Raw genomic sequence first — 21,567 nt, 5'->3', positions numbered from 1 at the left:
GCATCGGTTGAATGCTGAAATTTGTTGGCCAAGAGAGACTGGGTGCCTCACCCTTCTTCTGTTCCGGAAAGAACTGCGGGGCTCCTCCCCCTTAAGCCTTTCATTTTCCCATTCAAAAAATAAATGGAAATGTGTCAGCGAAATGACTTGAATGAGTGAATGACCATGCTCTAGGATCACACACAACAGACACCACATATATAATTAAAAAAACTAAAATGGAAACACCCAAATACATTTTTGAAAGGGAAAAGAGTCACCTAACTGCTTTTGTTGGCCAAAAGTAAACCGGTAGTTCAGCATCAATTCCACAAGAAACAACCAACGCCGGACAATTTTCTCACATTGCCCAACTATCATGGTACGGAGATGTTGACATCAAGAGAGACAGAGGATGTTTTAACATGGCGACAAGTTGAGTTAATTTTGCTTAGTTGCTTACCAACAAACCAGCTGCCCACACATATCGTTAGTCCTACTCTTCCACGTAGCTGAACAACCAAAACTGCTCCACGAAACCTGACTACTTATTTGACGGCATATGTCACCACCAAAGCATCTGAGATCTTGTGCACCGTCTCCCCGATTACCACTGATACTGGGTAGGCTAGCAAGGGGCAATACAAACCTTACCCATTATGGCCAAGGTGCACCGGCTCATCTCCGTCGTGCTCAGGGTCGCCGCCGCTGCCGCTGCGGCAGCCGCGGCGATTATCATGGTGACCAGCCACGAGACCACCAGCTTGTTCGGCTTGGAATTGGAGGCCAAGTACTCCCACATCCCGTCGTTTATGTAAGTACCTGTACTCCAGAATCCAGATATGCAGTTGCGAGATGTTAATAGCTGCAATTGCCTACTACTTTGTGGTAACTGCATTGTGTAATTTCGCAGCTTCTTTGTGGTGGCATTCGCCGTGGCGTGCGTCTACAGCCTGCTCGTCGTCCTCGTGCCGCCGGGTAGCGCCGCCTCCAGATTGGTGGTCATGACCGACGTGGTAACTTAACAAATTAACACAGCTAATCGATGAAGAAAGACAAGATAGCTTGATTGAATTCTTAACAATGCTCCCTCCAATGCCTGCGTGCAGCTAATGGGGATGGTGCTGACCGGCGCCGTGGCGGCCTCGGGAGCTATAGCGGAGGTCGGGAGGAACGGCAACTCGCACGCCGGGTGGCTGCCCATCTGCGACCAGGTGCACGGCTACTGCACACACGTCATGGGAGCTCTCATCGCCGGCTTCGTCGCGCTCATCCTCTACTTCCTCATCATCATGTACTCGCTGCACGTAGTCGCTGATCCCATGTGTCCATGCCATTAGGTCCTCGCGGCTGTTTGTTTGCCACCTGTTGCCGGTCTCCAATCTTTACTACGGAGTAATTATAATTTTGATGTTGGCGGAGTCTACAGATCTATTCCAATCATCTTCTTCTCCAGTTCAGTACGACGATTTGAAAGGAAATTAAGTGAGCAACATGTTTGCTTACAAGAAACATTTCTCCAGAAAAATATTTTGACAGGAAATCTGTTGTTTTTTTACCATAAATACAATCCGGCCCTGTAAATTTAGTCAAATGTAATAGAACCTAGTCGTGTAAATCTGGCCAATATATGAGCCTCTTTTAAACTTTCTGAGATATGTTGAATTGTATCTACCTACAAATGTAATAGAACACAGTCGTGTAAATCTGGCAACATGTTGAACCTATCTTACCGTGCAGCCAGGCTCCACGCGGCGTTGCAGCGATGGAGTTCGAGCGGCGTTTCATGGGTTTACTAGAAATTTTCTTAGTTCTGTGGTTTAAAAATTTCCCAAAACCTTCAGCAACCCTTTAGGATTATGTTTTGGATTATAATCAGTTATTTTTAGTTTGCAGCCAAATAACTGAGTTATAAAAATAAACTCTGTTTTTTAAGTTAAAAAATTGTGCTGACTAGGCTAATCTATGTGTGAAATGCGGTGCTTGTCATGATCTCGAGTGCACACCTTACCGTAGCATAAACTACTATCAGAACTTTGCAATTCACAGCGTAACTCCTAAAATACATGTTTTAGTCTTCTGTCTGAACAAAGAAAAAACAGACTTTTTGTGTAGGGAGCAAGCAAACATATTTTAATTTGGAGGGAATAGATGAGGGACTTGTAAACATATGCAGTATGTATGAGAAACATAGAAACTTTGTTGAAAATATAAAAGATAACAAAATTATGATTCAGCAAGGCCTCCAGGATTAGTTCACCCATCTTATACTTTTCATATTTCATTCCAACAGTCAACTCAAAATTGAAATGATTAAAATATAACATTGCAAAAAATTAGCTAGAATTTTCAATCTTATTGTTTTCAACTTCTATTCCACACTATTAAGTATTAACACAAGAAGAATATGCGCAAAATGTGAATATTGACATATTTTATCCACAGTGAACTCTTGGTAGTATGATGATTTTGAGATACGATTTCATAGTATACTTTTAATATTAAATTATTTATACAATAAAGTAATTATTATGCATACTATAAGTTTGTATAGAACATAGAAAAGTTTTATGACATATCTGGGCATTGCCCTCGCATTTGCGAGCGCCACCATGCTAGTTATTGACAAAAGCAAATGATAATACTTCAATTTACCAATTGTAATTAAGTAGTTTGTTATTCTACTCCCTAGATATGATCATGTTTTCCTAATTGTATGAGCTGGAATTAGTTACACGAGAGGACTTTAGCATATGGCTCGTTGTGTGACACACTCCTGCGCTAATGTAAGATATTTTTAGCTTTTTTCGTAAATGCTTTTACCTAGACGTGTTTTAGTGTGTAGCTAAGTTCACTCATTTTGGTCCGTGTATAGCCCACTTTGAAATATCTAAAAGACCTTGTCAAAAGAAAATCTAAAAGATCTTACAAATTAGTGAAGAGCGGTAGTGTTTTATTTGTCATGATGTATATATGACATGTTGGATAAAAGAGAGTGTTGTTTTCTCTACCATTTTTTTTGGTAAAAAGGACCACCTCTACGAGTTAATTGTCAAAAAGGACCGTCTCCAAATGAAATTGCCAAAGAAATCACATGCGTCGTGGCGGCAAGCTCCACCAAACGACACATGGCACCTGCCGCCACAGCCTGTGGCGGCATGTACTGTTCACACACCGACAAGCGACACATGGCACTTGCCGCCACCACCCGTGGCGGCAGGCACTATTCAACGTGTCGCCACAGCCTGTTGCGGCACGTGCCACGTGTCGCTTGGGGGAGCTTGCCACCATAGGCTGTGGCGGCAGGTGCCACGTGTCACTTAGAGAGCTTGCCGCTACGACGCAGACGGTCTTTTTTATCAATTTCACTTGGAGGTGGTCTTTTTTGACAATGCACTCCGTGGATGTGGTTCTTTTTACCAAAAATTCCTGCCTAAGGGCAACCAAGACAATCATGGGACATGGGAAAAAATTCCGACAACTCATGCATATGCAGGCATGTTACTACCTCCGTTTCAAGGAATAAGGCGCACGCGTATTCTAAGACGAAGTTTGACCATAAAAATTGAGCAACAAAATCTTGATTATATTATGTGTAATTAGTACCGTTGGATTCGTATTGAAAAGAACTTTTGAATGGTACTAATTTCATACAATTTTTTTTGATCTATTTGAAGTAATTCTTGATCAAACAAAAAGCTCGTAAAATGAGAGCGCCTTATTCCTTGAAACGGAGGTAGTACTTGTAACCGAGCTTTCTGATGACTGATTTTTATTGGTTCACACGGTACTACACTACTACTACCTGGTTTACTCGACTCATCATCCGTTGACTTGGCTGTGTGCATCTATTGATGCAGAGGCCGGAGCAATGCTCCCATATCGAAAAAAAAAAGGTCAACCAGCTAGCTAGTTTGATTGATCGGCGAGCGCACAGCGAGTTCACCACGTTCCAGTCTGAATCTTACCTCGAAGCTTGCTAGGGCGCCAAGTGCAGCGATTTGGATGTCTCCCTTGTGGAAGACCGTTCTCTGCCTGACACTGTTTGCCGCATGGCGATCGCAGGTCGAATTCAGGACAATGACCTCGCGGCGCCGGCTTTACTGTGCACAACAATGCCCTTGCAGCGGCGAGAGCTACCTCCACCACCCACACGGCCCTTACGGTCACGCACAGAAGCACGCAGAGTCGACGCAAGCACGCGGCGGCCCCATGCTTGCCACGGCGCCTCCGGGTGGCCACTCGGCGTCAATGGTAGGCAGCGACGCCGGCGGGGAGGCGTCGAGCCAGCTGCATCTCGCCAGGGAGGTCGGCGTCCGGGCGGCAGCCGGCAGGGGGAGCAACTTCATCATCTCGCCGCTATCCATCCACGCGGCGCTCGCGCTGGTGGCCGCCGGCACGCGGGGCGAGACGCGCCAGGAGCTCCTGGGCTTCCTCGGGTCAGCGTCGCTCGACGAGCTGCACGGCGCGGCGGCGTCGGAGCTGGTAGGCAAGCTCAACGGCCTGACGCAGACGTCCTTCGCCTGTGGCGTGTGGGTCGACCGGGCGCACGTGCTGCAGCCGGAGTTCGTGGCCACCGCCGGGTCGAGGTACGGTGCCACCGCGGAGTCCGTGGACTTCGCCATGGACGCCGAGAAGGCCAGGCAGCGAGTGAACGGCTTCGTGGCGGACGCGACCAACAAGCTCATCCGCGAGGTCCTCCCTCCGGGATCCGTTGACTCGTCCACGGTAGTCGTCCTCGCCAACGCGCTCTACTTCAAGGGGACCTGGGCTCAGCCGTTCGACAAGTCGGCGACCTTCACCGCGCCGTTCCATACCCCAGACGGCACCGTCGTGCGCGTGCCCTTCATGACGACGGGCCGGTTCGAGTTCAAGCAGTACGTCGCCGTCTACCCGGGCTTCAGAGCCCTCAGGCTGCCCTACAACATCGAAGACTACGACCACGCGGGGGCGAGGCAGCAGGCCGCGTTCTACATGCTTCTCCTTCTCCCGGACGGCGCCACTCTCAGCCTCGCGGATCTCTACGACAAGGCGGTCGCGGCGCCGGAGTTCATCAAGCGCCACACGCCGGCAGACGACGTCCCGGTCGGGCGGTTCATGGTCCCAAAGTTCAAGTTCTCCTTCGAGTTCGAGGCGTCGTAGGACATGCACAAGCTAGGAGTCGCCAGGGCTTTCGACGGCGGCGACTTCTCCGGCATGGTGAGCGGTGGGGAGGGGCTCTCCATCACGGGGGTGTACCATAAGGCCACCATCGAGGTGGACGAGCTGGGCACCGTCGCCGCTGCAGCAACGGCCGTGAGCATTCCTTTGAGTGGAAGCTCACGGCCTCCGGTCTTCTTCGTCGCAGATCGGCCCTTCTTATTCGCCATTGTTGAGGAGAAAACCAGCGCGGTGCTGTTTCTTGGCCATGTGGCCAATCCTCTCGCTGAATGACCACTTGACTTTTTTTTTTGAACTGAATGACCACTTGACTTGAGTTCGTATAAAGAATTCCGGTGAAGGTATCCTATGGATCTTGAATAACTATTTGAAAATTGTTTATGCTCAGTCGCTCAGTCCCACGAGCTCGATCACGTGGCAATATGGAAATACGCTATACGGGCCGATATGAAATTGATGTTTTCAAGTTAATCATATGCGCATAGAAGATAACGAGTGGCGTTTCATCAAGGTTTTATCGCTTAACACTACAAGCTGGAAATTTTTTATCACATAACCACAACTTTTTTTTCACAAAACACCAACATTTAAAATAATTGTTTTACCGAACACATAATCTTTGTTTAGCCTGTTTGATAGCCACTGTCAGGTGCAGCGTGGCACCATGTTTCCATCTCCCTGAGCGACATGGAATGGCCAACAAACCAGTCCTCTATAATTCTTGAACAGAGGCAGCGATCAGCCGACTGAACATGAAGGGACGATGCGCCCGGCAAACCCGACCGGCGACAATGGTTGGGATGGAGGCCTTCCAATGTCGAGGTTGAGGCTGGCGGTAGGAATTGGCATGGTTGTGGCAAGCGACGTCGGCTAGGACGGAGGCGCGCCGACAACAGTGGTAGCCTCCAATCGACCTGGCACCGGCGGCGGGGATGGCCATGCAAGTAGTACGTCGGATATGTGTTCCGACGACCCTATCTCATGATAAGCTTCTCCCACAATGCTAATTTTGTGAGGTTTTTCTCTTTTGGTTAGGGTTTGAGTGGTAGTGAATAACCCTAGTATATATGGCGGTGGAAAAATTCGGCTCTGATTGAGGTTGAAATTTAGTTCCTTTATAAAATTTGTGGTGATAGATTTCTGCATATTTCGTTTTGGGCTTGTGCAATGTCATGGAAGAAAATCCGGGGAGAAGTCAATGTATTTTAGTTCCTAATGACACCTAATGTGTTATGTGAAACAATTACCCAAAGGTTGGTGATTTGTGAAAAAAAAATCTATAGTTGTGGTTCTGTGATAAAAATACTCCAACTTGTGGTGTTAAGTGATAAAACTTCCATTTCATCGTAAGCCTGTGTATGTAGAAAGAGGGGCTCTAGTTTTGGTTGGAAACGGGCTCTAGTCCCGATTGTCCAACCAAAACAAAGAAATTAGGACTAAATGCCACGCTCTTTATATTAGTCTCGGTTGTCCACAAACTGGGACAAAAGGCCTCCACGTGGGGCAAGTCGAGGACTAGGGCTTGAGTATCTTTAGTCCCGGTTGGTAACACCAATAGGAAATAAAGGAATCCACGTGTCGGGTGCAGACGAGCGCTGGAGGACCATTATTTTGTGTTTTCCATTTTCATTTTGTGTTTACCATTCAATTCTTTTTCATTTTGTGTTTCAATTCTTTTTCATTTCAAATAAGTTTTTTGCATATATATCCTACGCTACTACATATTGTACACGTTGATGCATATATAATATAATTTATCTTACGAGCATACATATATATACCATATGGTATATTATCTATTTAATTACATGGAGATCACTAGATTACATGGAGGCATTAGTGGCAATGGAATTCTCTGGTTGCAGATATGATATCCGTAAGCAAAAATCCCGCCAAATTCTCTTGAATTGCTAGTAGACGGTCCTTTGGTAGAAGCTTGTCCCGCATCTTTTAGGTCTTCAAAGAAGGAGATCAATATGAATATATGAGTTGTGTGTATATATATCAAATCATCATGAAAAAATTATGAATGAAACTCAAGAAATTTCACCATGTTATGGGGACATGTGGCTAGTGGCTACAAGAGTACCATGCCTAAGTGGGAGCAAACTCCGCCCTGATTGCTAAAGGGATCACTCCAGGGACAGCGGGTTGGCTTGAACGGTCAAAGCATCGGCTTACAGGCATGGGGGGTCGTTGGACCCACAAAGAGGGCATATTATTCGAAGGGAACAAATTGCAAAACCTGATGAAGACCTTGTGCAAGCAATAACCGAAGTTCGAGCGGGAACATTCTAGCCCGAGAGAGAGAGAGAGAGAGAGAGAGAGAGAGAGAGAGAGAGAGAGGGAGAGGGAGAGATCAATATGAATATATGAGTTGTGTGTATATATCAAATCATCATGAAAAAATTATGAATGAAACTCAAGAAATTTCACCATGTTATGAGGACATGTGGCTACAAGAGTACCATGCCTAAGTGGGAGCACACTTGTAATGTCCCAGGTTTAGAGACGATCGAGGGGTAGATTTTAGAAAGGGATGTGCATTGCATTGCAAATTCTGGGGAAATTTCGCGCTTTTAAACAAAAACTGCATCGAAGGGGGACAAGTTTCTCTCTCGACACCTTACAGGGTTAGGGTTTCGAGAGTGCGACAAACCTGTTCCTTATTCAACTAAACTAGGGTTTTGAGAAGAGAGGGGAGAATTTGCATCACAACCTTAAGTTGCATGATTGAATTCTAAATTAAGTTGTATGATTGAATTCAAACCAAATTTGAATTTGAATTTCAAATTCAAACATCAAATGGATATCTCATTATTCACACTTGAGCTAATTCAATAAATAATTATAAGTAATCAAGAATATAAATAGAACAACAATTATAGAAAGCTCATTAAGGAAATTTGAGCTTTATTGATAATCACACATGATACATTGTCAATTACAATATTCAGACTTGGAACAAATGAATTATTACAACACATTACACAAAATGGGAAAAATAGAAAATGAAGATAAAAGAAAAGTACAAGTATGAATCTGTCCTAAATACTACAATGTGAATATTATCTAATCTTGAGCTTGATGATCATCATGTCTATTTGATCAACTTTTTGATCCCTGCACACAATCACAAAGAAAGCAAGTTATGCCAAGTGGCATAGCCACTTGGCAGGTTAGAAACTAAATGAAAAGGGAGTGGATATGATCACAGCTGCCGAGCTGATCTTCTCACAGCTCAAGTCCCAAGCCTCTGGTACACACATACACACAGGCAGCACACACAGCATGTGTGCATGCACAACAGCACCACACACACAGTGAGTCACCAAAGTGAACTGGTGGAGCTGTCGACCAGGGAAGCAAGGCAGGCTAGGTATAAAACCTTTTCACCAAGCCAAAACCCTAGCAGCTCCATCGGCAGAGTCTCCAGGGTAAGAACACAAGCACAGCAAGAACAGGAAGAACAGCCACTGCTGTTCAACCTGCCTAACTCACCACAACACTGAATCAAGCACCAGAAGATTGCAAGGAGGAGCAGGGCAAGCATCATCACCACACTGAAGAAATCCTCTACACCAACACCCATTTTCTAGGAGCTGGAGTGAGGTATACACAAAAGAACCTGAGCAAACACATGCTTTGCTCATCAATAAGCATACACATGCATCACAGAATCAAAAAAGGGTAGGAAACCCTGGATGTATCATCACTTGGTTGCAAAACCATTTGGTGCCAGCAAATAAAGCAAAGACTAGAAGGAAAACAATCAAGGGAACACTGGTTGTGTCAACACAGTGAAACAACCAGAGAAATCCATCATGGATTTGATCCTAAATAGCCATTCCAATTCACCAAGCACCTAATAGTCTAGCTACACCATCAGAATGGTAGAAATACAAGTTTCTACCAGTATTGTCAACATCAAAAGGTTTCTGGCAGTCAAACATGATCAGCCAGAAAGCATTTGTCCATGCACAGCAAGCCATAGAAAGGGGGAGCTACCCTTGACAGCATCACAGTGCTGCCAGGGCTACCTCAACCCACAGCCAACACTTAGAACCACCACATCATCACCAGAAAGGTTCAGTAGTGGGCTAGGGTACCCAACCAGTGGTTGGCATCCAGCTAGCCCTAACAAATTCATTGAAATGATCATCACTGAATCACAGTTCACATCATTCATCCATCTATTAAAGCCAGATAAACAGATAAATGAAACAGACAAGCAATTGATGCACCAGGGTCTTGCAAATGATCAAATGGATCATGGCAGGCATCAATTGATGCTTAAGCAAGCAACAGCACACATCAGGCAAAGCCTGTGTGATGCATACACAACACAGAGTGAGCCCCAGAGAGCCCCAGAAAGAAACACAGCAGTTAACTATCAAGCAAATGATGATCAGATGATCATCAGAGCTTGCTAGCTCTTGCTACAGATTGCCATAGCCAAGTACAACAACAGGAATTAACCAGCTACTGAAGAAATCCAACCAAGTCATAACTGAATAATTAGACAACTGAATTAATGACTTTATGATTGTATCCAGAAGCACATCAAAGGCTTGATGAACCACTGGATCAAGATACACAAGTAAAACACATAGCATTCATCACTGAAGAATACTATTAAGCCAATAGCAATGCTCAATTGAGCATGCTCATGAGTTTGAGCACAAGAAATAGCACACCATGGCACTGGCACTTGCAAAAATTGCCAGGAATACACACAGTAATCACAGCCAGGGCAAATAGTTGAATACACTTGATGATCTAGCAGTAATAGCATCAAGGACAAGATCACAGAGATAGAATTAAGCAAGAATTGCAAACATAAGCAAGCACAGAGCCTAGGAATCTTGCACAGAATCATGTATAGCATGGCAGGATAGCACATCAGTAGTAACCATGGCAGTAGCAGGCCAGCAGATTTACAGCAGCAGCACAGTAGCATAGCAACACAAGCATAGTAGCACATGAACAGACTAGCAAGGCACCGCAGCAGCGCATCGTCACGGCAAGCATCTCAACATGGAGATGCAGGCCAGTGGCTGAGCAAGACGAAGAGGATGAGGAGAGAAGTGAGCAGAGCAGAGAGGGAGAGTAGGAGGCGATGGATACTCACCGGTGAAGCGAAGCGCAGGGCACGGCCATGGCGGCCACGGCGGCACACGCCGAGGGCGCAGCAGCGCCAGGCCAGACCAAGCCATGGCGGCGCCACGGCACCAGCACCACCACGGTCAGGCACGGCGGCGCCACGGCATCTGGAGCGTCGGTGGCGACGAGATCGCCACGGCACTCCACGCCAGGCGACCAGAGACGAAGGGGGGCAAGACGAGCAGGCGGCGCTTCACAAATCGCCGCGGTGGATCTGAAGCGCCGTTGAACGGCGGTTCAGATGCGCCATATCTCGCCGGCGGCGACGGCCGGAGATGGCCGGAACAATTCGGAGAAGTCGGCGGCGACGCGGGTGTCGCGAGAGCATGGGCGAGGGCTAGGGTTTGCGAACGAATGAAGGAGAAGGGGTCGGTGCGACCGACCGAGCCACGAGTGGCTCGGGTTAGGGTTAACCCGCTGGGCCACCCTGACAGGTGGGCCCAGGGGCAAATATGTCTTTTCATAATTCCATTAAATACAGAAACTTTGAAATTGTATAAGAAATGTTTAATAGCTCTAAAAAAATAATTAAAAATATGAAAATAGATCAGCATAAAATTCTCTATCATAATAAAATACAAAAGAGAATTTTTGAAGACAATTAAGAATAAGTCTTCATTTGATGATTTAAATAATCATTTAAATCACACATATAGTTTTCAATAATAAAAATAAGTCCATTAATGCATTTGGACTTTAAAAACACCTTGACAACATATCAAGGTTGTATATTACTTTAAATAAAGTACCCCCAAATTATTCTTAGTATTAACCTCTTACATGAAATAATAACGACATCGGAAGGGGGGAACAAACCCTAAAACTGGAACCATGCATAATTGCTTCTTTAACCATTGCCCTTATCGGACAATGATGCTATTTTTCAGAACCAGAGGACAAGGGTCAGTCCACACCATCCAACTGCAGAACTTTGCAGTGTTCAGGAAAGTTCATCACTTGCTCATGTCATTTGAGTATCTTTATCAAATTACTTACAAAGTACTATGATTATCACTATTGCATAAAAACCAAAACCACTATTTTCATAACTATGAATATGACTATGTGCTTGGCAATGGAACCATGGATTGTGTTGATATGGTGGAGGTTCCATTGCAAGGGTTTATATCCATCTAGGATTAAACAACAAATGTCGTCCGAGTGATTCTTGTGCCGTAATACCCGTGTTAACCATAAGATCCGGAGTGGGACGGAGTAGTCAAAAGTGTTTCCACCTCTCGTTCATCAACGGATGCGCTTCACCGTAGTACACTTGTAATCCAAGGGGGCAAGCGGTGAGGCTGGGGAGTCCTAAGTCCCCACGGCATTGTCCGTAGTACACTTGTCGCCCGAAGGAGCAAGCGGTGAGGCTCGGGGAGTCCTAAGTCCCCACGGTATTGCGGTCTATGATGGGTTGCAGCTGCCGGCGTAGGAATGTATGGTAGAGCCCCGCATTGTCGTCGTGGTCGGGGTCCACCCTGAAATCTATGGGAATAATGGGACCGGCGTGGACCCGGTGGTCGGAGTTTGCAACAAAGGGTGGGTGTTCGAGGTAGCGGAGGAACATGATTGGCTAGACCTTATACCGGGCCTCACACCATAGGAAGTGTGGACGGGAAAGCTGCCCGGTTGGCACCAAGGTTAAGATCTCTTATGGGTAAAGCAACACACCTCTGCAGAGTGTAAAGAACTGTGACCAGTCACTCCCTGTTCCGCGATATGGAACTACGAACGCGGCCGGAAAGGAGCTCCATGAAGTTCTAGTAAACCGGTGAAGGCTGACGGACATAGCTCTTTGAAATAAAAGCAATCTCTTGAAGAAATGTTTATCAAAACCTGCATTGGTATTAGACTTTCTGGTCTAATATCGTAGCTAGTGCATTAAACACCTCTTATGTATAATGAACTTGTTGAGTACGCTCGTACTCATCCCACTCTTAAATCCCTTGCTCAGATTGTCTGAATCGTCTGGAGGAGGACTACGACAACCCTGAAGGAGCCGAGATCATCGGCTATGAAGAACCAGACCTCTCGGGAGGTATTGAAGGCGTAGACTACCTCATAGTCTACGGAACCGGGGAGGCTTCCGGAGAAGAACAAGCCTAGAAGTACTGAGTAGTAGTAGTAGCCGAGCAGTGGGAACTCTTAGTATTTAGCTGCTCGAGGTAATAAATGTATAACCTAGTGAAACTTCTATATTGTAAGCTAAGTTGGGTTCGCCTCGAACCCAGGAGTATTCCTCTTAGGACCCAAGAGGAGCTCCGAGACGATAAATGTTTTATGCTTGTAATAATAAGTGAATGAGTTATGGACCTGCTATGTTCTGTTGTACTACTCTGAGGGATGTAATATTTGCGGAATGGTACTTCGTGAATGTTATATCAACGACTGGCATACTACAACATGCAGTGGTATGCGGGGTCACCACGGTTGGTATCGAGCAAAAGCTTTGACCTTAGGTTGGAACCTAGTAAATGGGACCGAACGTTAGGAGTCAAATAGGACTAGTAAAGAATTCTCTAAAAATATGGTGTATATTCAATTGAGAATACAACAATCATATCTTTTAGTGCGATAATTCTTTATTATATCTATTATGATGCATTATTACTAATCTTATATTCTTTCTATTTCTACAGCCAACAATGGAAAGTTCACGTCCGGGACGAAACGTGAAAGTGATGGATTCCACACTGAGTGAATATGAAGGAGGACTCGCAGATATTCTTCGTGCCATGTTACTTGAATTTGGGTGTGATCCCCAGATTCAAGTAAAGAAATACATGTACTATGATGGTACTGTATTGGCAAAGTGTAGGGTAGGGCTACGACTTCCCGAATCTTTGGGAATGAGCGTAGTAATGCCAGCGAGTGAAGCCGAACTATGAACACAGCCTACCATATAGCCGTTATGAGAGCCATAACCGATATTCGGGAGCATAGGACGAAAGAGCTTATGGGTTCCGAATTCACACACATTCCTCATATGGAGGAGGACGATGATCCCATGCTTAACCATTTCAAATATGCCAAACGCAAACCAGCAGAAGCTGCAAAATACATGGACAATAGCCGCAACTTGCTATCATTGTTCTTTCAGTTGAACCGTCATTTGACGGGAGCAATTGATACAATGTTGGAGGAGTTTACTGAACCCAAGGAGGAGACTAAGGGGAAGGAACCTATGGAGAATGAGGTGCACACACCAGTTTACTCAGCTGGTGACTATATTAGTATTGACCACCCTGAACGAGAAACTACACCCATTACACCTGGGAACTATCTTAGTAGTTCCTATAGAGGATATGAGGGTGGAGAGGAATCCGGAAACAATCAGCGTTCCGTGACTCCTATAGAAAACTCCACGGGTTGGCGTTGGGGGTCTGATACGGGAACTCATAGTACTTCAGTGTATTATGACGGGGAGATGAATGAAGATGCCACGACCCAGCACCAGAGTTATCAGTGGAATGGGGAAGAAGTTGGAGGGTATCCGACACAGGTTGAGTCGGATACGAATGTAGGAAACACCTATGGTGTAGGCACAGGGGAGTACACCCGATGGGTGGACTACGATGCACTGAATGATCAGTTCGTGAACACTGATTTCTCCCTAGGATCATCATCTGATTCCGACTACCAGCCGACGGGGAGACCTTATGTTCCAGGTTTTGTCAGGAGGACGACACGTTCGACCGGATGGAAGCCTGGAATGTATCGGGAGTGAAGATCGAATAGAGACCACCAAGGGGAAGCAAGGCTACAATACGCAAGTACCAGTGTATTGTAGTGTGTAATATTTTGTAGAAATTTGTACATATACTTTAATAAGTGAGTTTGCATACTCACATCGACTTGAGTATTGTAATAAGACCACTTAAGTATGTAAATATATGGTATATGTTTTGTGTGATTTGGATTTGCTTCTTGATTTCCATTGCGTGACTAGTTCTGTGCACAATGTTGAGCTCAGAAAACTTGCGCATGGAGTAATTATGAGTATCATCTTGTGTTGCAGAACTAGGGGTTATGTCGGGACCGGTAGGAGAGGAGAGCGAAGCGCAGCGCATGGAGCGCGAGGCGAAACAAAAGGAAGAGGCTGACGAAGCAGCCAGGAATCAGTTTCCACCACCACCACCACCCATGACGCAACAGAATTTTGTCCAGTACATGCAGATGGTGGAGGAGAGACAACGTGTGACGTTGGAGCAGCAGAATAAATTCTTCCAGGAGCTGCTGCAACAGAACAGAGTTGAGAGACCTGAGAATCAGGGAGTCACTTTGGCAGACTTCCAGAACACAAAGCCTATATCTTTCGCATACGCGCCCGAGCCAATGGACGCGGAAGACTGGCTCATGGACACTGAGCGAAAGCTCAACACTGTTGGTTGCAACGACCAGGAGAAGGTTCGTTATGCTACACACTTGTTATGTGGACCTGCTGCATCATGGTGGGACAACATCGTAGCCGTTTACCCGGCTGGAAAGGTATTTACCTGGGAAGAGTTTGCAAGGAAGTTCAGGGAATCCAATGTCCCTGAAAGTATTGTGGAACTGAAGCGTCGAGAATTTGAAAGTCTCGAGCAGAAGGACAAGGCCATCCTGACTTATGTCAGGGAGTTTTCAAAGCTGTCTCGGTACACTGTTGAGGAGGTCAACACCGAGGACAAGAAGAAGAAGAGGTTTTTGAGGGGGTTGAGTCCCCAGTTCAAGGTACAACTCCGAATGATGAGAGCGACGGAATTCCAAGAGTTGGTGGATGCAGCCATCACTCTTGAAGATGACTTCAAACAACTGCAAGATGAGAAGAGGAAAAAGGCCAAGTTTGAGCCTAAGAGGTTTGTCAGCAACAAGCCCAACACCAGCTTGAGTTTCAAGCCAAGATACAACAACAACAATAACAACAACAACAACAACAACAACAACAACAACAACAACAACAACAACAACAACAACAACAACAACAACAACAACAACAACAACAACAACAACAACAACAACAACAACAACAACAACAACAACAACAACAACAACAACAACAACAACAACAACAACTACTACTACTACTACTACTACTATAATAGCAGGAGGAACCAAGCATTCCAGACTGCAAATCAATCGGTTTGTCGAAGCTGTGGGCTCACAGGAAATTTTGCCAAGGATTGCAAGAAGCCAAGGATCATATGCTTTGGTTGTCGCCAGGAGGGGCACATGCTGAAGGACTGCCCCAAGAGAAATACTGGAGGAGGTCAGTCAGTGGGAGGAGGAAGCCGAGGAGGGAACTGGAAGAACAAGAAACCCTTCGGCAAGTTGAACTGCACCAGCCTGGAGGAGGTGGTTAACTCCGATCAGGCAGTGATAGGTACGCTCCAGATATTCACTAATCCTGGCAAAGTACTTTTTGATACTGGTGCAACTACATCATTCATTTCTCAGCAATTCATCATCAAACATGGGATTAGTTGCACTAAGTTAGAAACACCCATAACCATACTTTCCGCGGGGGAACGATAGTAGTAACTCATACCAAACAAAAACAAGTCATCATGATCAATAAGTGCGCATTTGACGCAGACCTGTTCATTTTACCGATGAAGGACATTGATGTCATTCTTGGTATGAACTGGTTAGAAGCTAACGGAGCATTGATCGACTGTGTGAACAAGACAGTGTCTTTGAAAAGCCCCGATGGAAGTAGAATGATCTACCAAGGAGACAAGCATACACAGATCGAAGTCGAGCTACAACTGAACAGTATGAAGGAGGTGAAGTTAGAGGATATACCTGTAGTGAATGAATTCCAGGATGTGTTTCCTAAGGAATTACCTGGAATGCCACCAGATAGGGAGATAGAATTCACTATCGACCTAATTCCAGGAACAGCCCCGATTGCTAAAGCACCATATAAGATGGGGCCTAAGGAATTGAAAGAACTTAAGGAACAATTGGATGACTTGGAACAGAAAGGATTCATACAAGAGAGTGTTTCACCATGGGGATCACCTGTAATCTTCGTGGATAAAAGAGATGGAGGTAGAAGGATGTGCGGAGACTACAGGAATTTGAACAACGTCACAATCAAGAACAAGTACCCACTTCCAAGAATACAAGATCTATTTGATCAAGTTAGAGGCGCGGGAGTCTTTTCCAAGATTGACCTAAGATCCGGTTATCACCAGATTAAGATCAAGAAGGAAGACGTTCCAAAAACAGCCTTTGTCTCAAGGTATGGACATCATGAATACCTTGTAGTGCCTTTTGGATTAACCAATGCCCCAGCAATTTTCATGAATCTCATGAATAAGATTTTCATGCCATGTCTAGACAAGTTCGTTGATGACCCACAAGTATAGGGGATCGCAGCAGTCTTCGCGGGTAGTAAAACCCAATTTATTGATTCGACACAAGGGGAGACAAAGAATACTTGAAAGCCTTAACAGCGGAGTTGTCAATTCAGCTGCACCTGGAAACAGACTTGCTCGCAAGAGTTTATCGGTAGTAACGGTTTTATAGCGATAGCGAGTAGTGAAATAACGAGCAGCAGAGTAACGGAGACAGCAGTAGTGATTATAGTAAACGAGCAGGATTAAAATACTGTAGGCACGGGGACGGATAACGGGCGTTGCATGGATGAGAGAAACTCATGTAACAATCAAGCGGGGCATTTGCGAGATAATAATAAAACGGTGTCTAAGTACAAAGCAATCAATAGGCATGTGTTCCAATTATAGTCGTACGTGCTCGCAATGAGAAACTTGCACAACATCTTTTGTCCTACCAGCCGATGGCAGCCGGGCCTCAAGGGAATCTACTGGATATTAAGGTACTTCTTTTAATAGAGTACCGGAGCAAAGCATTAACACTCCGTGAACACATGTGATCCTCACATCACTACCATCCCCTCCGGTTGTCCCGATTTCGTCACTTCGGGGCCATTGGTTCCGGACAGCGACATGTGTATACAACTTGCAGGTAAGACCATAAACAATGAATATCATGATGAAATAATAACATGTTCAGATCTGAGATCATGGCACTCGGGCCCTAGTGACAAGCATTAAGCATAACAAGTTGCAACAATATCATCAAAGTACCAATTACGGACACTAGGCACTATGCCGTAACAATCTTACACTATTACATGACCAATCTCATCCAATCCCTACCATCCCCTTCAGCCTAAAGCGGGGGAATTAGTCACACATGGATGGGGGAAACATGGCTGGTTGATGAAGAGGCGTCGGTGGTGATGGCGGCGATGATCTCCTCCAATTCCCCGTCCCGGCGGAGTGCCAGAACGGAGACTTCTGGCTCCCGAGACGGAGTTTCGCGATGTGGCGGCGTTCTGGAGGGTTTCTCGCGACTTCGACTTCTCTCCGTGCGTTTTTAGGTCGAAGGCGATAAGTAGTCCGAAGGAGGGCGTCGGAGGCCGGCCGAGGGGGGCACACGCTAGGGCCGCACGCCCCCCTCCTGGGCCGCGCCGCCCTAGGGTGTGGGGCCCTCGGGCCTCCACCGACTTGCCCTTCGGCTCCGTGAGTCTTCTGGAAAAATAGGACCTTTCGTATAAATTCCGAGGATTTTCCTGAAAGTTGGATTTCTGCACAAAAACGAGACACCAGAACAGTTCTGCTGAAAACAGCGTTAGTCCGTGTTAGTTGCATCCAAAATACACAAATTAGAGGCAAAACAATAGCAAAAGTGTTCGGGAAAGTAGATACGTTTTGGACGTATCAACTCCCCCAAGCTTAGCTTATTGCTTGTCCTCAAGCAATTCGATTAACAAGCTGAGCGATGAAAGAACTTTCACGAACACATTTGTTCATATGATGTAAATATTCTCATGCTATGGCTAACACTTAGGCAGTTCATAATAAGATACATGCAAATAAGATCATCTAATAGCTATGTCAATCATGGAAAGGTACCAACAATTAATAATAAGCATCATGAATCATGTATATAAGCAGGATTGCAATGTTCATAAAAGGGTATGATAGAGTGGTATCTCGCTTGCCCATATTTGATCAGCAAAACATAAATGCTCGAGCACCTCCGAAGTTCATAGAAAGACTAGAAATAGTGATTGTCAAAGATAAAAGCATCAAAGTTATACCACAATCAATCATATTTTGAGACAAGCATATTACACTAAGAATGACAGTTGTGCTCTCAAGAAAGTGCTCAAAGAAAGGATGGAGACACAACATAAAAGTAAAAGATTGACCCTTCGCGAGAGGGAAGCGAGGGATTAACATGCGCTAGAGCTTTTCATTTTTAAAACAGGAGTAAAATTGTTTTGAGAGGTGTTTGTTGTTGTCAACGAATGGTAATGGGTACACCAACTACCTCGCCAACCGGACTTTCAAGAGCGGCTCCCATGAAGGACGTTATCTCTACCGAGCAAGGTAGATCATCCCTCTTCTCTTTTGTTTACACACGTATTTTAGTTTTATTATGGGTGACACTCCCCCAACCTTTGCTTACACAAGCCATGGCTAACCGAATCCTCGGGTGCCTTCCATCAATCACATACCATGGAGGAGTGTCTATTTGCAAAATTAAGTTGCTTGCTGATGAATCAGAGCAAAACATGTGAAGAGAATTATTAGTGAAAGTTGATTAATTGGGGCTGGGAACCCCATTGCCAACTCTTTTTGCAAAATTATTGGATAAGCGGATGTGCCACTAGTCCATATGAAAGTCCGTCAAGAGTAAATGACAAGGTTGAAAGTTAAACACCACATACTTCCTCATGAGCTATGAAACATTAACACAAATTGAGAAGCATTTTGAAGGTTTAAAGGTAGCGCATGAGAATTTACTTGGAATGGTTTGAAATGCCATGCATAGGTATTTATGGTGGACACTCTGGAGTAACTTGGTTTTCATGTGTTTGGAAGCACGAGCAGCGTTCCCGCTCAGTACAAGTGAAGGCTAGCAATAGACTGGGAAGCGACAATCAAGAGAGCGATGACTTGTCATAATCATGCTTGCGGCAAAATAAATTAACTGAGGCATAAAAGTGATACAAGAATTCTGAAGCAATGTAAATCATCGAGGCTTAATTGACTTTTGTTCAGTCATATGCATGCGTGAGCATGTGCCAAGTTAATTCAAACGAATTATTCAGAGGAGGATACCACAATATCATACCTATTTATGAATAAAACAATGCAAGCAAACATCCATGACATGCTACTCATATTAATAAATTGGAGCTAAACATGAGAGATCATGAACTACTAGACTTTCTTAAATGACATATACCTCACATGAACCAACTAAGCATGCTCACATGGATGAGTATATGTACAAAAATGAAAACAAATAGAGTTCATACCAGCCTCTCACCACAATCAGATTGTCGAATATCGTCATTATTGCCTTTCACTTGTGTAGCTTGGATAATATGAAATGAAAACCACGCTCCAGCCACCGAAGACCATTGAACTCATAATGAACTTTATAAACCAAAGAAGAACAGCAAATATTTTTGGTGTTTTCGAGTTTGAGAACAAGAATAAGAGGAAACAAGCAAACAAAGCAAAATCTTTTTGGGTTTTCTTATAGCAAACTAGCAATAGCAAATAAAGCGAAACAAATGCAAGAAACCAAAATAAACAAATGGTGAAGAGAAACAACAGAAATATTTTTGGTCTTTTTGTGTTTTAGGAAAGAAACAAAGCAAGAACAAGAAATAAAAAATTAAAAGAAACACAGAAAAGCAAGGTGGCAGAAATCTGCCAAAACTTGACAGCAGTACAGAAATCGATTTTTACAAAAATCTTCCATTGCTCATCTCGAAAAGTGTTCAACTAATGAAAGTTAGATAACAACCTGGGGAACATGCACAAAAATTGGCAGCTCAAAATAACGTTCTGGCTGTGCGCACGGATTTTTCTAGTAACAGTCCAGAATCTGTTTTCAGGCAGCACTTCCCGAAATATCATCTCCCTCTCATTAGAAAACCACTCAAAGAAACTAAACAAGTATGTACAAGTATCCAGCAACCATAATATGCAAAGAATGAGTGATGCAGGTATACCTCCCCCCAAGCTTAGGCTTTTGGCCTAAGTGGAGATCAACCCCATGGTGCCCATGAAGAAGCACCCTCGTAGTACGAAGATGGATCATATTCCGGGTATGTGCTAGAAGAAGCACCCGGATACGTGACGGTGTAGTCGTAGGAGGGCTCGGCGTCCTCGGAGTCATGCTGCTGGTGGAAGTTGTGTATCTTCAGCTTCTCATCTACCTCCTCCTTAGAGCGCGACCATGGTTTCCTGTTGATACTGAACAAATCTGGTTGGGGCAAAGGGACTTCCCTCTCTTCCCCGTCAGCAAACAACACTCTATAGACAATATTATCTAACCTAGAGTCAGCTGTAACAAATTGATGACTCTTCATAGCAGCAATATCGAGCCTCATAGGAGCTATTTTTACATCACTAGGGTCAAGAGGAAGCTCTAAATATGCTAAAACGCGCGAAGCAATAATTCCTCCAAATATGGGCCCCTTGTTAGACAAGCGGCGAGCAACAAGAGCACCAAGATGATAAGTTGTTTCCCCAGTGAGTGCAGCAATTAAAAAAACCAAGGTGATAGCTAGATATGTTGCTAGTGTTCTCCCTACCAAGAATGCTAGTACCAATGTAATAAGCAAAATACTTAATGGCAGGGAGTTGAATGTTTCTTATCTTGCCACGCTGGATGGTGCGACAATCATCATTGGTGATCCCTCGATAGAGCTCCAACAATTCCCTTGGGTTTTCCTCGATCTTCCTTGCTGTACCTACAGGGACAATACCCAATGCAGCACAAAAAATTTCCAACTTCATAGTAACTAGCCGAGTGGCTCGCGCATTTGCGCGGCTAGACTAACAATACGATATTTGTGATACTTTTGTATATACGCTATTGGACAATGTGATCAATTTTTTGTAGGTAAATCCCAATGAAAGAAGGAATTGTAACAGATTGTTGTAGCTAAGAAGCAAGTTCTGGTGAACCACGGTCTGATTTGGTGGAAGTATTAAGTGTATTAGGTTACTAATTAACATGTTGCCTATGTCACAAACAAAAGTTAGCTAAAAATAATGTATGCATTGTTGTATTAATATTTTATTTTTCCTTTTTGATCTATTTCTTTTGCCTCTTGATATATATCTTGCATCAATGATTTTTTTGAATTTTTTTCTCGGAATTTAAATCCAAACATGGATGTCTCGTAGCTAAACTAAGTTATTGTTTTGCTCATTCTTATATGCC

General features: G+C 44.5%; 1 protein-coding gene and 1 pseudogene across 1 annotated transcript; both read left to right on the top strand.

Moving 5' to 3' along the window:
* The first annotated feature begins 638 nt into the window (after window positions 1–638).
* Window positions 639–1,319, top strand: LOC124706816 (CASP-like protein 1C1). Its single transcript, XM_047238485.1, has 3 exons — window positions 639–793; window positions 893–995; window positions 1,089–1,319. Exons 1-3 carry the CDS (start codon window positions 639–641, stop codon window positions 1,317–1,319), a joined length of 489 nt encoding a protein of 162 aa, XP_047094441.1.
* A 2,665-nt stretch (window positions 1,320–3,984) lies between these two features.
* LOC124647340 lies at window positions 3,985–5,412 on the top strand (annotated as a pseudogene).
* The last annotated feature ends 16,155 nt before the right edge of the window (window positions 5,413–21,567 follow it).

The sequence above is a fragment of the Lolium rigidum genome, chromosome 4, assembly GCF_022539505.1.
Source record: "Lolium rigidum isolate FL_2022 chromosome 4, APGP_CSIRO_Lrig_0.1, whole genome shotgun sequence".
NCBI lineage: Eukaryota > Viridiplantae > Streptophyta > Magnoliopsida > Poales > Poaceae > Lolium > Lolium rigidum.
Note: the sequence above shows the minus strand (reverse complement) of the source record. Positions and strands in the feature narration are given on the sequence as shown.